Raw genomic sequence first — 19,802 nt, 5'->3', positions numbered from 1 at the left:
CCTCAGTGTTTATCTCCTTTGCTATTCTTTCTGTTCTCTGTGAAGGCTGTATAAATATTAACCAGCTGACTTCTCTTCATTTTCTGAGCGTAATCTACTGTATAGTATCTGGAAATTAAATCTGTGCTGCTCTATTTCTCGAGCTGCGTGTCTGTGTAAACGGTTACAGAAAAAAAGGGAAAATCTAGAACTGTTAGTGAAAATCAGCGCATCTATATGTAATTTCGTCAGATATCGTCACGTGAGGTGACCCTAGTTAATCACGTTTTAAAGTGTCTTTTGTTTGCAAATAACAAGGCATCAAAGCTTTGGTCCAGTGCAACACACAATGATTTATGAATGGTTATTTTTAATGATTCAATTTAAACAATTCATTAAACATACTTCCAATGAAGTTAGTGGTTTGAATCAGACTCATTTGCTCTGTGAATCGTTCAGAGCCTTTACTGAGTTCTCAACGGACTCCTTTACTGAACTGTGAACCATTTTTTCAATTATGTCTGATTGAAAATGAACACGGAGCCATTACTGTTATGTGTACAATTAGATTTGTCAGACTGAACATAAGATTAAACATAACATAAAATATAAAATTCATCAAATGTTACAATAAAATAACAAATAAAATTTGCAATAAAATATTAGTCTTTGTTCATCAGTTTAAAAAAAAAGTATACACTAGTACTTGTCTCCTGCAATGCTTTTACAAATACCAGCTGATCTAACATTGTTTTTTGGTGTGTGTGTCTGTGTGTGCATATACGTACATGTAAACACTCAATCCCTGCAATAGATTTTGATAAACAACAGCGCTTCTGAACAACCATCCATATCAAGCGATTCTGTACTTTGGCAACTAAGAGTCAGTTGGCCCCAAAATGCTTCATTTTAAGAGCCAGTGGCTCACCTGACAACGCTATACAAATATACTCATCCATGCGTCTACGCCGGCATGCTTGCGTGAACGTGTGCATTTTTAAAAGGGGAATCTGGCAGTCTCCCAGCATTTTTGTCTTGGTTGATAAAAAAAAATTTGCTCTGCCTGCGGTACACATCTAGTCGTGAGGGAACACACAGTTCCTGGCTGTCCTTTCCAATTGGCAGTCTCCGTACTGTTCTGTGACTGATAAGAGGACAGTGTAAATAAAACTGTACAGCACAGCTCGTTACCGCTAAAGGAAAGGGAGAGCACACTGTCTGTACTCATTGTTCTGACGGCACTGTTTTTCCTTTTTATATGGATTTTTTTAGCTCTTTTTTTTACAGAGTGTGCTGTCTTATATAACGCGTTTGTGTAGGCTCACCGAACAGCAAGGGTATTTTTTTGTTTTTTTTGTTTGTGCTGTATTTGTCTACTCATGTTCCTGCTTCTAAGCGACAAGGGGGGGGCGTCTGATCAGAGTGTGTGATGAGAATCCACCTTTATAGCATTAGACAATGTGCTTGTTCACAGGTCTTTCCATTACAGCTGTGCTCTAGTATCACTCTCTTCAGGGACTCATCAACAAAGGCAGCACGGCCCCACTGCTGGGTAATCTGAAGCTGGATGTTTGCCGCAGCTCCCGTAAAAAAGGCTTCGGTTGCACTCGCTTCATTTTATTCATGTGCACGGCCGATGCAAACAAGACTGATCGACGCGGCATCCTCCTCGGAAACAGTGAATCCCAGTTTCAGTTGTGCAATACGCTCAGAGAAGGGAAGTGAAAAAGGAACGGGGCCCTTGGCACGTGGCACCTCTCCTCCACTTGTTGGGAGCCACGGTTGTGTAAGGACCCATTATGTCAGGTTCGGCATCGCTGTGGCAACTTCAAGAGAAGGAGGGAGGAAGTGGGAGTTGCTAGAGAGCGATTTCTCTTTTTTTTGTTTGTTGTTGTTTCTTTTTTTGCTGGAAGAGGCAGTTATTTCTAGCTCTTCCTCTCTCTTTTTGGCTTTGGTGGGAAGGGGTTTAAAAGTGGGGTATGATTGCTGCCAAATTTGAGGAAGGTGTTTTTTCTTAACACATTTTTTCTCCTCTTTTTTTTCCTTCTGTCATGCTTAACAAGAAAGTCGCTATTGAAGGGAGAGGCTAGAATTTATCACTTTAATTCCATGACTTTTGCCGGGCCTGGAAGCAGGCTCCTGCTGGGTGGCTGGATGTTGTCACCCCCTGTGAGATAATGACCTGCTTCAATAAGCTGTCGTTTATGTTGTGGGGTGGGTTGTAGGGTCTGGCTTCTCCCTCTCTGCCACTTAAGGTGGTGATCAATGTCCCGCTGGTCCTCTATCTCAAGCTACTTTAGTTATTGGACCTTCCTGCTTCTTGGCCAAATGTCAATCTGTCTGTCTGGTGTTCTGTCTGTGTCTGTCTGGTGTTCTGTCTGTGTCTGTCTGTTCCGTCTGTATTTTTTGTCTGTCTGTCTGGCATTCTGTCTGCCTAGCATTCTGGCGTTCTGTCTGTCTGGTGTTCTGTCTGTCTGGCGGTCTGACGTACGTTCGGTCTGTCTGGCGTTCTGTCTGTCTGTTTGTCTGTCTGTCTGTCTGTCTGTCTGTCTGTCTGGCTGGCTTTCTGTCTGTCTGTCTGGCGTTCTGTCTGTCTGTCTGTTGTTCTTTCTGGCTTTCTGTTGTTCTGTCTGTCTGTCTGTTTTGTCTGGCTGTCTGTCTGTCTTGCTGTCTGTCTGGCTGTCTGTCTGTCTGTCTGTCTTGCTGTCTGTCTGGCTGTCTGGCTGTCTGTCTGTCTGTCTGTCATTCTGTCTGGCTTTCTGTCTGTCTGTCTGTCTGTCTGTTCTGTATGGCTTTCTGTCTGTCTAGTGTTCTATCTGTCATTATGAATTTCGGTTGATTTTAATTTTACTTCCTTACATTCAAATTGCAATTCTGCATCCTTTTTGCTACTTGAATTCTAATTGAATTCAAAATTAAACTTATATTGTCTCTAAACATTCAATTGACTCAACACTTATTGCAGAAGGCAAGATACAGTATTTCATGGTTGATGCGTTAAATTGAGTTTGAATACACCAAAGTAACAGGTTCTGAGGTTTGTCTTTCACAGTTCCACTATATTTGCAACATTTAGTGGCATGATGGGACCGCAGGTACTGTAATAGTGGTGTTTGATTTCTTTAGCCATTTAAGAGGAACTTGCTTGTGCCACATGTAAAAGTTTATTGCTGAGTGGCATCATCTGCTACAGAAAAAAAAAAAAACTTTCCTACTGACTGAGAGTACTGTACGTTTTGTAACTTTACAGTGGTTGCGAAATGGACTTTGGCTAGCTTTTTTTTATCTGAGCTATGACTTCCTGTTGTGCCTGTGAAGGTGGTAAGACACAACAACGAAAGCTGACAGCTCTGTTAAAAATTTCAAAAACTCCCATTTGATTGAGCAGATAAACTGTGTAAATGGCAATGCAATACAGTGTTTCGGCTTATTTCTGATTTATAGATCAGATGGTATATTAACATCCTGTCGTCTCGCAGTTCCTCCTTGTGTCCTGTTGCAACATCAGATCTTGCTATGCAGATGTCAAATGCATGGCTTCTTGTTTTTATTTTCTATTTTCAATTGTTTGACAACGTTTGTGTGATTTTTACTGAAAGAGTGCCTTGAATGCTAAATCCCTGTGATGATGCATTGCTTAAAATGCACAGTGCACACAAAATCAGCGTCTGGCATATGTATCCTCCAAAACACATTGTAAACACTGTGTTTTTGCCAGCAAGTTTTATTGAAGCGAATCCAGCAGACTTCTAACTCACAAGCACTGAATCATTTCAACTATTCCTGGGGTTCAAATAAGAGCTATGACACCATGCAGCACTTGAGGACCCCCAGAAGGATGTAGATTGAATAACTTATGCATTTGTTTGTTTTTTTCTTTCTTGTAGCTGGTGAGAAAGCCATCGTCTGTGACCAGTGTGGAGCTCAGTTCCAGAAGGAAGATGCTCTAGAGGCCCACCGGCAGATCCACACAGGTGCAACACAAACACCAATCCACACTGCACACATCAAACACACTCAAACGTGCGCTCTGCTACTGTATGTGGAAGTTTGTCTTTGAGGGCTCACATCCTTTGAAAGACATTTGCATTTAATTAGAGAAATGAAAGAAATTATTACGGTGCCTAAATTTCTAGCCTAAATGCATGCCTTGGATTTGCATGAAAAAGGATGTGGCAACTGACCACTTGGTGGCGCTATAACAGGAAAAAAACATCAAAATGGCTCTACCCACTTCACGGCTTGCGATGTCTTTGTCCGTGGTTCCATGACAGTCTATGCGGACACTGACGTATCTAAAAAAAAAAACATGTCCGCCATTGGCCAATGAAGTTCGAGCAGCTATCAGACGAGGTTAACGGAGGGCGATCGGAACCAAACTCGCTGGGCCCGTTTGACTCACGGCCCTGGAGGCCTGTGAGAAATTCGAAAGAAATCGGCCACCAGGTTGCGTATCGCACGATTTTTCATTCCTCATTCTTAGCTACTTTGCCTCTAGGACCGCCGCTGTCAGTCAAATCGTTCGTTAAATATTGGAGATTATTTCAAAAACCTACTTTGGCGAACTAGTCCTAGGTTTTTGGCTCAACCTCGCTAAAACCACGACAGCACAATTCTCGGGACTCTCTAGGTCTATAGTTATCTAAAAAAATGTTGAACAAGCCAAAAACACTACATTTCCATGATAAATGACCTGAAAGTGCAAAAAGCTGTCTTTTTCATCTCTGATGTACTTGTTAAAATGCTTGATAAAGTTTTTGTAACCAGCAGCTCAAACATCAAGTGCTGAGACCCTATAGTTTTTTTATTTATTTTTTATGCCTTTATTGGGCCCTATTGTTATTGTTCATTTTTCCAAGGATCAGCATTCTCCCCTAAAAGTGATCGGGCAGACCAAACCTTAAGTCGTAGAGACTTGAAACTTTGGTAGCTGGTAGTACTCACACCGCCTGCAACGTCACCAAGGCCTGCCCTGATCGGCCTGATGGGGGCGCTACAGCAGTCAAAAGTATGAAATGGCTCATAACACCTAGACCATTAGGCACAGGCTCAAGTGTCTTATATCGTTGGAATCCTTGGCTGAAGACGGACAAAATGTATGCCTCGATTTGCCCGTCCTTTGGCGACAATTTTGAGTCATTTTGGATTTTGTGAAAAACCTACTTTTGCGCACTAGTCCTCGGCTTTTGCCCCGATCGGAACCAAACCAGTGCAGCAAGATTCTCTGGAGTCTGATTGTCTATAATTATCAAGAAAATGTTAAATTTCACTGCACAGTCGCTAGGGGGTGCCAAAATGTTCTATATGTTAGCGCCCATATTTACAAAAATTTAACTCATGAACGGAACTAGATATTTTCAGCAAACTCGGGACACGTGTATGAGCTCAATCTGAGGTCACTGGAATAAAATTGCGACGATTTGCCACTTGGTGGTGCCAAAAAATATAAAAATGTCTATAACCACCCAACCATTAGCCCAAATGACTTGAAAATTGGCATGCGCTGTCTTTGCACGAGGTGCCACGATAGTCAATGAGGACATTGGCGTATCTCAGAAAACATGGCTGCCAATGAAATTTGAGTAGCTATCAGACAAGGTTACCGTAGGCTGATCTGAACGAAACTCAGTGAGCATGTTCGACTCATTGCTCTAGAGTTCTGTAAGAATTTTGAAAGAATTGTTCAGCCCCTAGTTGGCGCTAACTAGTTTTATGCCTCTGTAATCACGTTTTTCACACATACACATTGCTCCATTGACAAAATAACAGCTTAAAAGTAATGTCAAACTAATAGCTTTCTTTTGTGAAGCAGGTGATGTATTATTAGTTTAATTCATTATAGTAAAACTGTGATTCTACAACATAAGAGCCAGCAGTTTTGTGACAAACAAAAAAAAATATGAAAGATTTAACAAACAGTTTGTGCACAAAAATTATCATCTATGGCATCACTTAGACTCACACAGACATCAAGAAGCAGCATATAGATCTCAGCAATGGTGATAAAAGTATTCGTGCTACAGTGCATGATGGGAGTCTGGGCGAGTACCTGTGCTGGTACCCAGCATGCACTGCGACATGAAACTTTTAATGTCACCATCGTTGAGATTCATATGCTGATTCTTGATCTCTGTGTGAGTCAGCATAATACCACAGAGGTTTTTAAATCTGATTTTCACAACAATGGGTCTTACAGTATCACATTTCTACTATAATTAATAATACAAAACTAATAATAGATCACCTGTTTGAACAGTGATTAGGCTCTGGATAAGTTCAGTGAATCAAGTCACTAAATTGTGAATTTTATCATCAAAACACAACCATCAACACCTGATTATACTTTCTTTTGGCTTTTGTGCCACAAGAAGTGTGTTTCATAAACACATAGTTACAGCAGCCAGAGAAAAACTTGTATTATAAATTCAAGGGTCAAGAGCCCAACTAAAGCAAACACTGATCTCCATCATGATAACTTTAATGAAACAATAAATCATCAACATTTAAACCTCTGTTGATTCTCAATAACAACTTCTGTAGACGCGTGACCAAAATAAAGTCAAACTGGATAGTAATAAGTGTAGCTGGTAATGCTGTTTGTGGAGTTGTTTAATCCTCCTCTGCTGAGATCTTGAGAGATTTAACATCCTCTTTTATCTTCAGTTGATTTTATCTAAGGCTGTGAATGAAGTCAGTTGTAGTTTCTGTGTTTCTCTTTTGTCATTTCTCGTTCCTTTTAATGATTTGCTTGTTAGCAGCAGGTGTTCTTCACTAATGCTCAATCATCACTTAAAGGGATAGTTCACTTTGAAATTAAATTTTGGTATGTTTTAGCTTACCTCAAGGGCATCCAAGATGTAGGTGTATTTTTTTCCGCAGTAGTTTCAATTTTGATATTTTTAGGTCAAACCGTTCTTGTCTGTCAGTCATTTAATGCAGGTCTATGGTCACTGTCTCAAAGAGCATGCACAAAGTCCAAATTAAAACAATTCCCCATCATCCAAATTAAACAATTCCCCATCGTAAGTACACATTGATGGCCTAAGACACGAAACGAGCGGTTTGTGTGAGAAAACGAACAGTATTTATATCGTTTTTACCTCTTGTTTGTTTTTTTGTAACTTTAAGTACTGCAAGCACTGCAAGTACTGCAAGCACTCTGAGTTCATTTAAAGTTTGTAATTTCAGTGGTTTTACTCAGTATAGTGAAGTTTCAGTTATATAAAGTATTTGAATGCAGTGAAGTTTAATTGTGTATTAAGAAATATCCTTGTTTTAGTGGACTCAATTAAATAAGTTCAGAGTATTCATAACTATAGTTTTTTTATCAAATTAATTGAATTGAGGTAATTGGTGTCCTCAAATGTTTTGTGTTAGCTGAACTTGTTGGGTTTTACAGTGTGTGGCTAATCGCTACACCTGTTTAGAATGTATAATGTAAACATTCTTTATTCATATGAAAATACTAAAATATGAAAATCACACACAAACCGTCAACCATCTTACTCGTGTGTTTATTAGCTTATTTCAAGTGTAGAAATGTTTCTTTGGTTCGTTCTTCACAGAGCACAGGGCAAGGAAATTTACAGGACAGCGTCATGCAAAGGGCAGGATTATGGTTATGTTGACTCTCGTTCAATGATTGACCGCTGTAGAGATCAAATGAACGTGCGACGAGTCATAAACTGATGCAAATTAGGAAGATCATAGACAGAGCTCGCTCTGAACGCTCTTTCAGCTTGCATAATTCAGTGGGAAATAAATAAAAAGGGTATTCTATATGACAAAATATTTTGCAAACGTGGTAATAAATCAATATTTCTCCAAATATGCACACTTTTGAACTAAGTGCCCTAACGGACGCTCTCTGCATATATGTGAACAAATAAACCGCAGTAAGACATGAGTGAATTAATTAGGGCTGTCAAAAGATTAATCGCGATTAATCGCATCCAAAATAAAAGTTTGTGTTTACATAATAATAATATGTGTGTGTACTCTGTATAATTATTTTGTATATATAAATACACACACATGCATGTATATATTTAAGAAATATTTGCATACATATACTGTATATATATAATTTATATTATATATAAATATGATTTTTTTTATATAAATTACACATTTATCTTAAATATATACAAGCATGTGTGTGTATTTATATATACAAATTTAATTATACACAGTACACACACATATATTATTTAAACACAAACTTTTATTTTGGATGCGATTAATCGCGATTAATCTTTTGACAGCCCTAGAATTAATATGAGTGTTGATATTCTATTTCAAATATCATACATTACAGATTGATTATTTTGCAATCCTGACATAAATGAAGAAATGGATGTCACTGCAACCTAGTTTTATCATAAACAGAGGTCAAATATTAAAGCTGGAGTCTTTAATCTTTCTAATGATTAAAAGAGTGTGATGTTTTAAAATGCAGTGAATGTTTAACAATAATCTGGGGCCATCTGCAATCTTTGCCTATAAAGGGGTTAAATATCTATATCTAAAACACAAAACCACCACACGATAGCAGAGGATAGCACTCATTGGCTCTGCTCTGCTTTGCATTTGAAATCATATTTAAACTTTATAAAATCATTAAAAGAACATTACAAATGACTTTGTCATATTTTTGGCTACCTCTTAAATTGTTCATTTTATGCATCATATTTTGCAATATCATATGATTGCAATGACACCTGAAAATTATATTTTAAATGGGAGGCCTGAAATAAGCATTTATTTAACTATCGTTTATTTCAAATATCTATATCTATAACAAATTGTGTGTGTTAGCTTGTTTAATGGAGTTAACATGGAAAATGTGCCGTGCTTTAGTGGAGACAAACTGACACTTTTAAAACAGATACATTTAAATGAAAGGAAACTAATGATTGGTCCTCTGCTGGTTATAATAGTTTTTTTTATAACTACTACTTAACTTACTACATTAACTACTTACTCATGTGTTTCTATAATTCATATTTAGAAATTATAAAATCACTATTGTAACATTTACAATCATATTTTATCAAAATCCATCACTTCATATCTATTGAAACATTAGTTTTGACAATTGTGCTACATTATGAGTAATGTGAAACCTGAAAATGGTGTTTTACAGAGGTGTTTTACATCATATATTTCAATTATCTGCATCTAAAACAAAATGTGTGCATGTGTGTGTAAGCATGCTTAGTGTATATTAAGTATTATTGTTTAATGTGTTTTAGCATATTCTCCATCATGGATATGTTATGGTGTCAAGCTGTCAGTCCTACATTTCAGGTTGACCTAGACCTTAACAGCATAGTTGGCATGAAGGTCTTAAAAAGCTTGAACCCTGTTAATTGCTGCTTGCAGCTATATTTACAAATGCAATGACATAAATGAATTACAGCTGTAATTACATGCTGGTATTTTTAAAATATAAGTATAATTTAAAAACATGTATGTACACAATAAGTCCATTGTATCAAATCATCAATTTCAATGTAACTACATAGTACTTAAAGCCACTTAATATAAAGTGGGACCGTTTTTTTTTTTTTTTTTATAAGATTTAGCTCTTTTGGCGAAGGTTTTGTCCCCAAACATTTGCCAAGCATGCACAAGCAATGTAATACAGAATGTCAGATTGTAAACCATTTGCGTTCTAGGACAAAAAGTTAGCTGTGTGTGTTTACTTGCAGAACATGGTAAACAATCAGCAACCTTGGTTATTTATAAACGGATAAAGCTTTGAGTCTCGATCATGTGTTTGAAGAGGTGTCCAACTACTTCTTGGGATATGCGGTGACAGATAAACGTTTACTGGAGGAGGTGAAAGGCAAGCCACCAGCTACGGAGTAAAGCTGGCAACCAACCCCAACAATTACGCACGTACATACCTGCTTGTCATTCTATTCGTACAAATTATTAATTACGGGAAACAGGGCAGTCGTGGTCAGGCTTGGTTAAATCTTTGTTTACTAGGTGCCTTCAAAACAATGTTGTGGCATGGAAGGAAGACCTCTCCGGTTTCCTCCTCTGCTTACATTCTTGGTGGCAACCTGAGTGGGGTATGCGCTGGTGCAGCTGACCCTGATATGATAACCTCTTCTGGGTTGCTGGACACAAGAGCTGTGCTGACGCATGTGGCCCTCAGTACACTGCAATGCTATGACTCCTCACTTTCCACACAGCCCTCGCTATCTGCCCTTGGGAGAATGTTCTAGCACAAACGTGTCTAGCACTCTACAGCATAACAGTCTGGCTTGTTTAGATCAGTTTGAGTATAGAAAGCACCATTAATTCATTACGATACACCCATGAGGCCTTGAACCACCTTTAGGAACTAGGTACTTGAGATTGACATAATTATTGTACAGTCAATAATACAGCTTGTCGACTTAAGCTTTCATACATGAGTGGACATACTGTAGTTAGGCAAAGGTTTTATGGCTGCCAAAATGCCATGAGTTTAAAATTCACACTCTTAATCACTGATATAATAGTCATTTTAAACCCAGTTCATTGTGGCTTCAATATTTGACTTCCGCAAATACTCTATATATGAACAAAGTTGATGTTTTTCATACCTAGACATTGTTACAAAAGATTTCTACAGTATCTCAAATTCTTTTGAACTTTCTGTTCATCAAAGATTCCTGAAAAAAAAAAAAAAATCTATCACAGTCTCCACAAAAATTGTAATCAGCACAAATGTTTTCAACATTGATAATAATAAGAAATGTTTCTTGCACACCAAATCAGCATTTTAGAACTAAATACTGGAGCAATGGCAGCTGATTTAGCTTTACCATCACAGAAATAAATAACATTAAAAAAAAATATTACAAATAAATTACAAACTAAATCTGTTCAACAAACAGTTCAAATTTTTCATTTAGGAAATAATTATATCTAAAATCTAGTTAAAATAATAAAGGCAGGTTTTCAACACATTGAATCAGTCATCAATGTTTTGAATTCATTCATGGACAAGAATGAAACTTACTTAAACTGTGTTTTTTTTCTTATTAAAAAAACATGGTTATTGTTAGTGCACTCTTAGTATTTCAGCATTTTTATCTTCATATTTTAATAAGCAGTATGTTTTAATTGAAATCATTTTTGTACATTTTTCTTTGCTTTTATCGTTGACTAAATCAAAATATCCTTTGTTGACCATTTTCATTTGTAATATCATCAAAATTAACACTGACTACTAGCTTTTTTTCCCTACTGAAGTATTGCTATTAAAACATGTCTTTCTGTTCTTTTTGTGAGATTAGTCTAAAGAGTAAACTTAATTGGCAAATGAATGCACATTGAAATCATCGATATTCACGGATTCACAGAATCATTGTGAATTTATCACGAATATCCAATATACCGAGCCCAGCTCGGTCCTGTTCTCAGAGCTGGTTGGGTCCACTTTGTGTTATTTGACAGACATGCGTAAAAGGCTTGCCGTGCCCTCACTGACCGGGCCTCCCGAGAGCCTTGACCAATATGGGGGCCATTGTAAATAGGGGTTAAACAGGGCTAACGATCAGAGAAAGGAATACCAGTGGAAAAGCCTGGCTAAATATAGATTTGGAGTCTGGAGTTTAAAAAAAATGGGCAGTGAAACTTGTCTTCCTGCCAGGGACCTGAACAGCAGTGAGGCCAGCCTCCCCTGTGGCTACCAGGCTTATATTTTAAATGTGCTATAACGCATGGCTAGTTTGATACGCTGGCTTTTTTTCCCACAGTCCCTCAATATGCTCACCCATATGCTTCATTTTCACAGCCTAGATAGACTTGAAGTGGGTTATTGGGAGATTTTATGTCATTCGCTTCATGGTTTTTTTCTCCTCCTGAAAACGTCACAGCAGACGTCCACATTTTGCTACACTCCGAGGGTGGCGTAAGGGCCGCAACAGAAAATGTTTACATTTCAACTTGTTATCTCCTACTTTTAGCCAGATCTGAGTGACAAAACCTTGAAACGAAGCCAATTCTGATTTTGCTCTGCCGTCCACTTATGCTTATGTTATGCTCACAGTGTTACTTAACAGGCCAAAAACTGCATCTCTGTCCCCACACCATCCCCAGTGGATGTGTAACTCGCAGTTGTGCCCTCTTTATAAATAGTTAACGGCTGTTGGCGTGGTGGTGTTTACGATGGACAAAGTTTTCTTGTCGTTGTAAACATCCAGGTCTCGGTTTTCAAGTTGGCAGCTTGTCTGGCAAAAGGCTGAAGTGCAGGGAGCAGCGGTCATTTCCTGTAACGCTATCAGGAGAAAAGCCCATGAAGTCGACCTGCATGCATGAATGACGAAAGAAAAGCCATTCATGGAAAATCAGATGCCGTAATGATTGAATAACACGCCAATAACAAAACGGCAACAAAATTAGGCACGATGGAGTGAGTCCTGACTGATAGGATATTGAATTTAAATTTGCCTAGTAAAGAGAGAAACAGTTTTTTTTCTCCACCTGCATACAGTGTGTCTGTCAGATTATTTTTATATACTTTAATTCAGCAAGGATACATCGAATTGATCAACAGTGACAGTAAAGACATTTATAAAGTTACAAACGATTTCTATTTCAAATAAAAGCTGTTCTTTTGAACTTAAAGTTGCTCTAAGCGATGTTGGGTGACGTCACTTCTTGTTGACGTTTAAAGTATTGTCAAACAAAACGGAGGCTAGCTAGACCCTCCCTCCTCCTCCTCCTCCTCATCCTCACACTAACCCCCCAAATCCTTCTTGTCGGTTATTGGCTGGAACAGTTTGTTTCGTGGTGCGGGTTAGCCTAGTTTGTTTTTCTTGCCGTTTGTGGAGCCTGGGGTGTCTACAGAGACCAGTGTGTTCAGGGGACAGGCAGCTAGCGGATGGTGAGGAGATGTTTGCTGTATGTGACAAAAAATGTTTGGGCCTAAAAAACGTGTGACATCGCTTAGAGCACCTTTAAATTCATCAAATTATCCTGAGAAAATGTATCATGGTTTCTCCAAAAATATTAAGCACCACAACTGTTTTCCACATTAATAAGAAATGTTAGAATATTACAATGATTTTTTTTTTTTTAGAATAATTTGACACTGAAGGCTTCAGTAATGGCTGCTGAAAAATCAGCTTAGCCGTCATTATTAAAGCCGTCAGATTAAATTACATTATTATAATGGAAAATGGTTAAATTGTAGTATTTCACAATATTACTGTTTTTACTCTATTTTGATTAATTAAATGCAGCCGTGATGATCATGAGACTTGTCACACAAATGCACATTTTTAATGTATGTGAGTGTGTTTGTGTATGTGTGTATAAAAGTCATTGTTGCCAAGTATGTTCAAATATTTTACTTGAGTGCTAAAATATCTCAAATGTAGTTAAAATCTTAGTTAAAAGACCTTTTGTTTAGGCTACTTGTTTGAGTTATAGATGGTCGGCACGATTCCTGCCTCATTCCAGTCTAACACCGCCACTTCAATGGATCCCTTTGTAGGCTCGTCTCATTTCTGTTGATGTCAGAGAAATCAGCTGCTGTGATATGTTGATTGGAAGAAAAAGGGGCCCTTGTATACAGCCTGTAGTATTTTAGACTGATAAATCGTGTTTGTTTCGCCTAATTATTGACATGTTCTATTTATTTAGCATTTAATTGTCCTCTGTGAAGCAGGAACATAGATTGGATAGCATTTGAGGCAACTGAAAAAATGGCTCGTAATACATGTATACCTGAACTTTACAGTGTGGCTCTTTGAATGACTCGGATCTGTGTTGATGGCATTCCTTGGCGAGGTGTTTGCCGCCTGTGACGTCAGGGGCTTTTAGACAGTTGGAGAGGTTGGTTAAGGCGCATAAATGGTCGCTCGTGTTTGGTGCCAGGACTCTGAGAGAAAAACAACATCATGTGCTGTTGTTGACGCACAACCCCAGTGCTACTGGAGTCTCAGTTCTGACCTACTTTAAAGGGCAGCCCAATTTGAAGAGACTTCAACTCCACAATCACTTATCTCAAGGGACTGCAATGAAAAATTCACTCATAAATACTGCCAAAGGGGTCTTTGTGTGTTTTTGTGCATTTTAAATAAGGGGTATTGACTTTTACAGAGTGTGAAACGGCATGTCTCTTTTCAATCTGAAGCACTGATATGATATCTAGCCGAGAGATGTGCTTTACCACACACAGCGGTGCTTTATTTGCTGTGACAGTTTGGATGGAAGATTTGAGATGAGGGGGGGGGGGGAAGTGAGTTCCAGCGTTTCTGCAGAAGCTATGAAACTCCGAATTGTGTTTTGACAAAACTATTATCAGGAAACTGACCATGAAGCTCCTGGGTCTTCTCAATCAGATCTCTATCAATGAATCAGTTAGGCTTCCAGGACTTTCCAGCTCAGCGATCCACCTCAAAACATCACATCCATTATTAGTTTACTATTCACAGAAGCTGTTATAGACGGTGGTGTAGTTGTCACCTTCTTTGAACTGGCCGAGCAGCTGACTACATGTAAATCCACATATAATAGCAACGGCTCCCCCTTCCCTCTTGATTTCCTCTGGTCCTTTTTAAGTCTTGTGTTACAGGGAAAATATGCAAACCATTTTGGAGAGAGAACGGTGGATTTGCTCGGTGGGAACACGGCGTGACTCCAGTGAACCAGGCCACAGAGTAAACACTTTCTTCTCTGAAGCCAGAAATAGTTTTGACAGAGCGAGAGAAAGGAATAGAGCAACACGGCTGTGTTTTGGCACAGTGAGAAAGAGAAAAGAGCGCTTTTTCGGGTTCCCTCGCCCCCCTCTGACACTTTCTCTCCCACATCTGAAAATATCCCCGAATAATATGCCCAAAGGATTCCACTTCTCAACCCCTCCACAAGCTTGTCACTCTCACAAATGGGGTCGGTGCCACCGGTAAACACAGGTCACGCCATACCCCTCTATTAACTCAATCACACCGCTACTAGTAGAACGGCTGTTAGGCATTTAGTTAATTGTGACGTAATTAACCTGTCAGTGTGCATTAAAGTTGCACAAGCCAATTCATATGAATGTGGGCTGGTTTGAGCGTCCTGTTCAATTTCCACAAAGGCTATTTTGTATGCTCTGGTGCTCCAGAAGTGACCAGAAGCATTATGACCATGAGGGGATGTGTGCCTTTGAGAGTTTTCTTCATCTGGTAGTTGAAACCACATATGTAAATTTTACTTCTCCCAAAATGTTAAAAAGTAAAAGTGTTGAGAGTGTGTTATAAGCTATATGACATTTTATAGCCAGATATGACAACACTACTGCAACACGCATCACTACAGATAAATATATCTCACGCTTAAAACACATTAATCTTCATTAAAAATAGTGAGACTAAATATTCTTACCAGTGAATGAATAAAAGGCAGCTCATATCTGTTGCTTTCGTTGACGTGCATATTTGCATGTAGTGTGGGAGCTGAAGATCAGATTTATATTAGTTTTGTGGAGACACATTTATGTGACCAAGTGTAAATGGAACCGTTCTAACAAATCAGATCTATGTGACCATGTGTAAACAGGTCCTAAAACTATATATATATATGTGCATGATGCCTCTGAAAGTCACATTCAGGACAGGGCACTTTCAAGAAATACTCTCAAGACGATTGCTTTGATCCAAAAGTGTTTTTCAGTGTTATTTTTTTGTACAGGACAGTGAGCCCTTGCCTGTGTTGTGGTAGTGTTTGTAGGTGAAGGCTGATGGGTTTGGATCGCTCTGAGACAGCATGGCATCAGAAATGGTGTCCATGTGCCGGTCAGCTGCAGCTGATTAAATGACTATTAGCTGTGCCAGACTCTATCCCCATATCTCATTCTACATCCATTACTGAGCAAGCTGTCCCACTCTCAAGCGGAGGACCCATCTGTCCGAGCCCCACTGACCGCCTGCACCCAGCTTGGTTTACTGTAGGCCTTCATTATCCTCATTGCAGTTTGGCCGTAACTTGCTATTATTTGCATTCTAGTCGTGCCTGAATGATGTGCAAACAAACTTAATTTGCCATCTTTTTTTAGTGACAGCATGAGAATGATCAAGTTTTTGTTGGATTAGTACAAAATGCACTAATTTTATTTGAACTTATATCACTTTGTAATTGAGATTTCCGCATGAGTAGCAGCTTTCCATGAACACATGATGTCCTCATAACTGTTTTCCCTTTCCTGTGATATGAAATCTGTCAGCACTACCCTTTGTGTTTAGAGCTCACATGGTAAATAACTTTTAAACCCAAAAATCATTTGACCACCATGTCAATTTAGCTTTTCAAGCTCTATTCAGAGGGCTGTAAGATTTAAACGAAAAGACTGAAAATGATTATCTGAATGTGTTATTTGTGGGATTTTGCCGTTCCAGCAGAGGCAGCGGCTTAGACCCTGTTTGACGCTTAAATCCTTTGAAGTGGTGTGTGTGTCCTTACGCCAGGTCTATTGAACACAAGCTTTTTATTTTTTTTACCCTCCTTTCCCAAAATACAGAGGGCACAAGTGCTTGGACTCTGTATCAGTGACCAAATTAAATCAAGCGCTGAGCGGCCTGGCCTCTCTCCCTTTTTTTTCACAACTAATTTTTTTCCCTAGATAGGATCTAAATGAGTTTTCCAGTGGGTGAGATGCTCAGTTGGCTGATAGATACCATGTGCAGACGTGCAGCCAACACCCAGAAGTAATCATCTGCTGGCAAGAATGTTTAGCCATTAGGTGAAGTATAAATTCCCACAATGAGCTCCACTTTTATCAACTGACTGAGTCGGCGTGAGCGATTTGCTTGGGAATATAGGCCGGTGGCCTTTCTGTGAGGACCCACCGCAGTCGACGGGCGGCACTGAGGGTCACCGTTCCAGCTTAGTAGGTACAGTGGGGGGGAAACAGGGATTTGTAGCATCTCTGCATGACGGCCGCAGCGTGCATTGTTTCTCAGTGGAGATTTGACAGAAAATAGTGATGTCTAAATCCGTCTGGCATGGCGTTGGGGAAAAGAATCTCGACTAGAGAGAGGCTTTGATGCGCATTGTGAGGAGAGACAGCAGCACATGTCCAAAGGAAAATAAAAGTTTTGTGGAGAGATTACGGACTCCTGTAGGCCCGGTGATTCACGTGCTGTAAAAGAAGCCAGCAGGAATCTCCCGATCTTGTCCGCCAAACTCACCCGAGATGGGACGCCCCTGCCCACTACAATGAGACTCATCCTGTGTTGAACAAGCATTACCCGCCTCTGTTCTGAATGCATTGTATCTCAGTGCTAATAACCATTGGTAATTAAATGCTAAGGGCGAGGTAGGATATGAAAAGGAGGTGAAAACAGTGATGTACAGGAATATTCAGCTATGATTAAAGAAAAAAAAAAACGTACACACAGCCCCTTTGTGATTGAGTGTCCCATCTTGAAGTATCCCTGTAATGGATTAACCCCCATCCCACGAGTGGCCTGAATAGACAAGGATTCACTGGAGACGCAACAGAGCTACTCCACAATGGGCCAGTCTTCTTTTGTTCCTTCAGCTTTTCGAGTAAATCCCCCCCCCCCCCAAAACCCTGTAATTAGATTTGAGCTGTTTGCAGACATCCCAAAAGTGATCTGTACAAAGCATAAAAAAGTGTAACCTTTAATTTACAGTGCAAATACTTTTCCATTAGCAATGGGGGATTTGGTGGGGTTTGTTCCCCTGAATGGAGAGAGGGAGTGAATGGAGGTGGAAGACACTCTTCTGTTACTTAATTGTGAACTCTGAGATTAGTGTGAACACTTCCAACCTTTCACCCCAAACAAAGGAAGCGATCAGGTCTTGTTGCCTAGTGACACGGTCTTCACACTGGTACAATTTAACCAGTGAGCTGGTTCTCACTACCTGCGCCTGTGTAATTGATGGAGCAGCGAGTGAATGATTCCATAACAGCTTTTGCTCTTCGTCTTCATTTCTGGACCTCAAATGCCTCGTTATACAAATACCTTCATATTCTTGGCTGGAGTATTGACCTTCATATCTGCAGTTATGACCATAAAAAAATATTTTAAAAAGATAAAAAAAGATATATTCCTCTACATGATGGTACTTATTTTAGATTTTGAATGGCATATAAATCCATAAACTCATTAACATAACAAAAAAAAAAAAAGATGGCATATGATTCATTTTTATTTTTATTGGTTTGTAATCTGTATTAGCCAGAAATAACTGAGGTTATGCTATGTGGTTTCTAGTGTGTTTTCGGTGGTTGCTAGGTGAATGCTTGCTTGCTTGCTTGCTTGCTATGGCCCACCCACAATCTGATATTTTGGTTCCTAGATATGGTCTTTTATTTATTTTACATGTTAAATTGGCAGCCATATTGCTTATATTAAGGTATCAGTTATGTCCGTAGCACACATGATCAAGGTTACGAACCCAGGGCTTAAATTTCAACACGGAATTGCTGGTATTGGGCATAATGTTGAATGTAGGTTGAGTAATTTAATCCACACAGATTATCTGATCAAATCAGTAATTTGAACACTTTCTGTGAGATGCAATTTCACAAACAGCGTGAGTGATTCAGCAGTACCTTGTCTTCTCTCTCTCTCTCTCTCTCTCTCTCAGATGCGCAAATGGCTTCATATCACCACACCACGTCTGCCTTACAAGCGAACTGCACGCTGCGATACAAGATTTTGCTTGCATTTCAGGAAAGTTGACTGAATTGTCACTTGCCAAAGCGGGCCAGTGTTGCATCATCACTAAAGTTTATCATTTGCATGTCTATGTAAGTCTTGCCATTTTAAACATGCTAGCAATTTTAATCCATTCAGTATCTGCTTCCACTCAAAGCAATCAAAAAAGAAGCCGCCTCTTGTGGCTTATTGTGCTTAAATGGTCAAATACACCAAAAATTATCTCAAATTCTCCATCTTGGTGAGTATCCTCATAAAGACTGTCGGTTACGTCTTAAGTGACCATAAACCGTTGAGAAAGAAAACACGTGTAACAATATAGTGGATCCGTGCATACAGTCGTTTTTACACCTGGCTCGTTTGGAGCGTTTGTTTCGGAACCTGGTGCGTTTTCTCCCTTAGTTCGGTTTGTTTAGGCATATACGAACACGGCAATCACGCTCAGATCCACACCAAAACAATCGCACCGAGATCGCCTGAACGAGGCGGTATCATAATTCATAACGGGAAATGTAAAAAGCAGCTTGATTGTCTGATTCTGTGAGTTTTTATGATTGAGAATCAAAGAGCGACTCTTCATCTTAAAATGTTGTAATTGCTCTTCTCCACGCATTGCAAGAATGCTGTCCAGACGAAGCCTTGAATCCAGCTCTAACTGCATTATAAATTAACTTTGACCAATAAAAGGATAGTTTTAGTCACATGTGACTTGCATAAGCACTTTTTGGTGCACTTTTAAATGTTGCCTTGTGAGAGCGAACCAAACCAAGTAGAAATTGCAACATTGTAACCAATTAAGTCCGAACAAGTTTCGGAACAAAGAAAGCGATTTACAGGTCTGAAAACTTCAAGTGACAGCAGCCTAATATTTCTACTGTTGTCTGTGTCATTAATGTTGATCAAACAACAAAAGAAAAAAGAGAAAATCACTCGCTGCACTTGACTGAATAACTTTTGCAACTTTAATTATAAGGATTAATATGTTTAATTTAATTTATACATTGACGACTATCCAGTATTATTTTACATTTGAATAAAACTGTTTCATTTTTATTTTATTTTATTTTATTTTATTTTATTTTTATTCTTTTGCATTTATTTGTGCTACTGCTTGTAATTTTTTTATTACTCGCTGTTTACTGTTTT

General features: G+C 39.0%; 1 protein-coding gene across 2 annotated transcripts in view; it reads left to right on the top strand.

Moving 5' to 3' along the window:
• The window catches only part of zbtb16a (zinc finger and BTB domain containing 16a), a 109,149-nt gene that overhangs the window by 64,640 nt on the left and 24,707 nt on the right, over positions 1–19,802 (top strand). For both annotated transcript variants that reach the window (XM_081390189.1, XM_081390188.1), the window contains exon 4: positions 3,867–3,953. In XM_081390189.1, coding sequence (XP_081246315.1) covers positions 3,867–3,953 — 87 coding nt within the window. The remainder of the gene's footprint in view (positions 1–3,866; positions 3,954–19,802) is intronic.

The sequence above is a fragment of the Scardinius erythrophthalmus genome (genome assembly GCF_964197995.2).
Source record: "Scardinius erythrophthalmus genome assembly, chromosome: 17".
In the NCBI taxonomy this organism is placed as follows: domain Eukaryota; kingdom Metazoa; phylum Chordata; class Actinopteri; order Cypriniformes; family Leuciscidae; genus Scardinius; species Scardinius erythrophthalmus.
The sequence above is the reverse complement of the archived record's forward strand: the minus strand, read 5'-3'. Positions and strand labels throughout refer to the sequence as shown.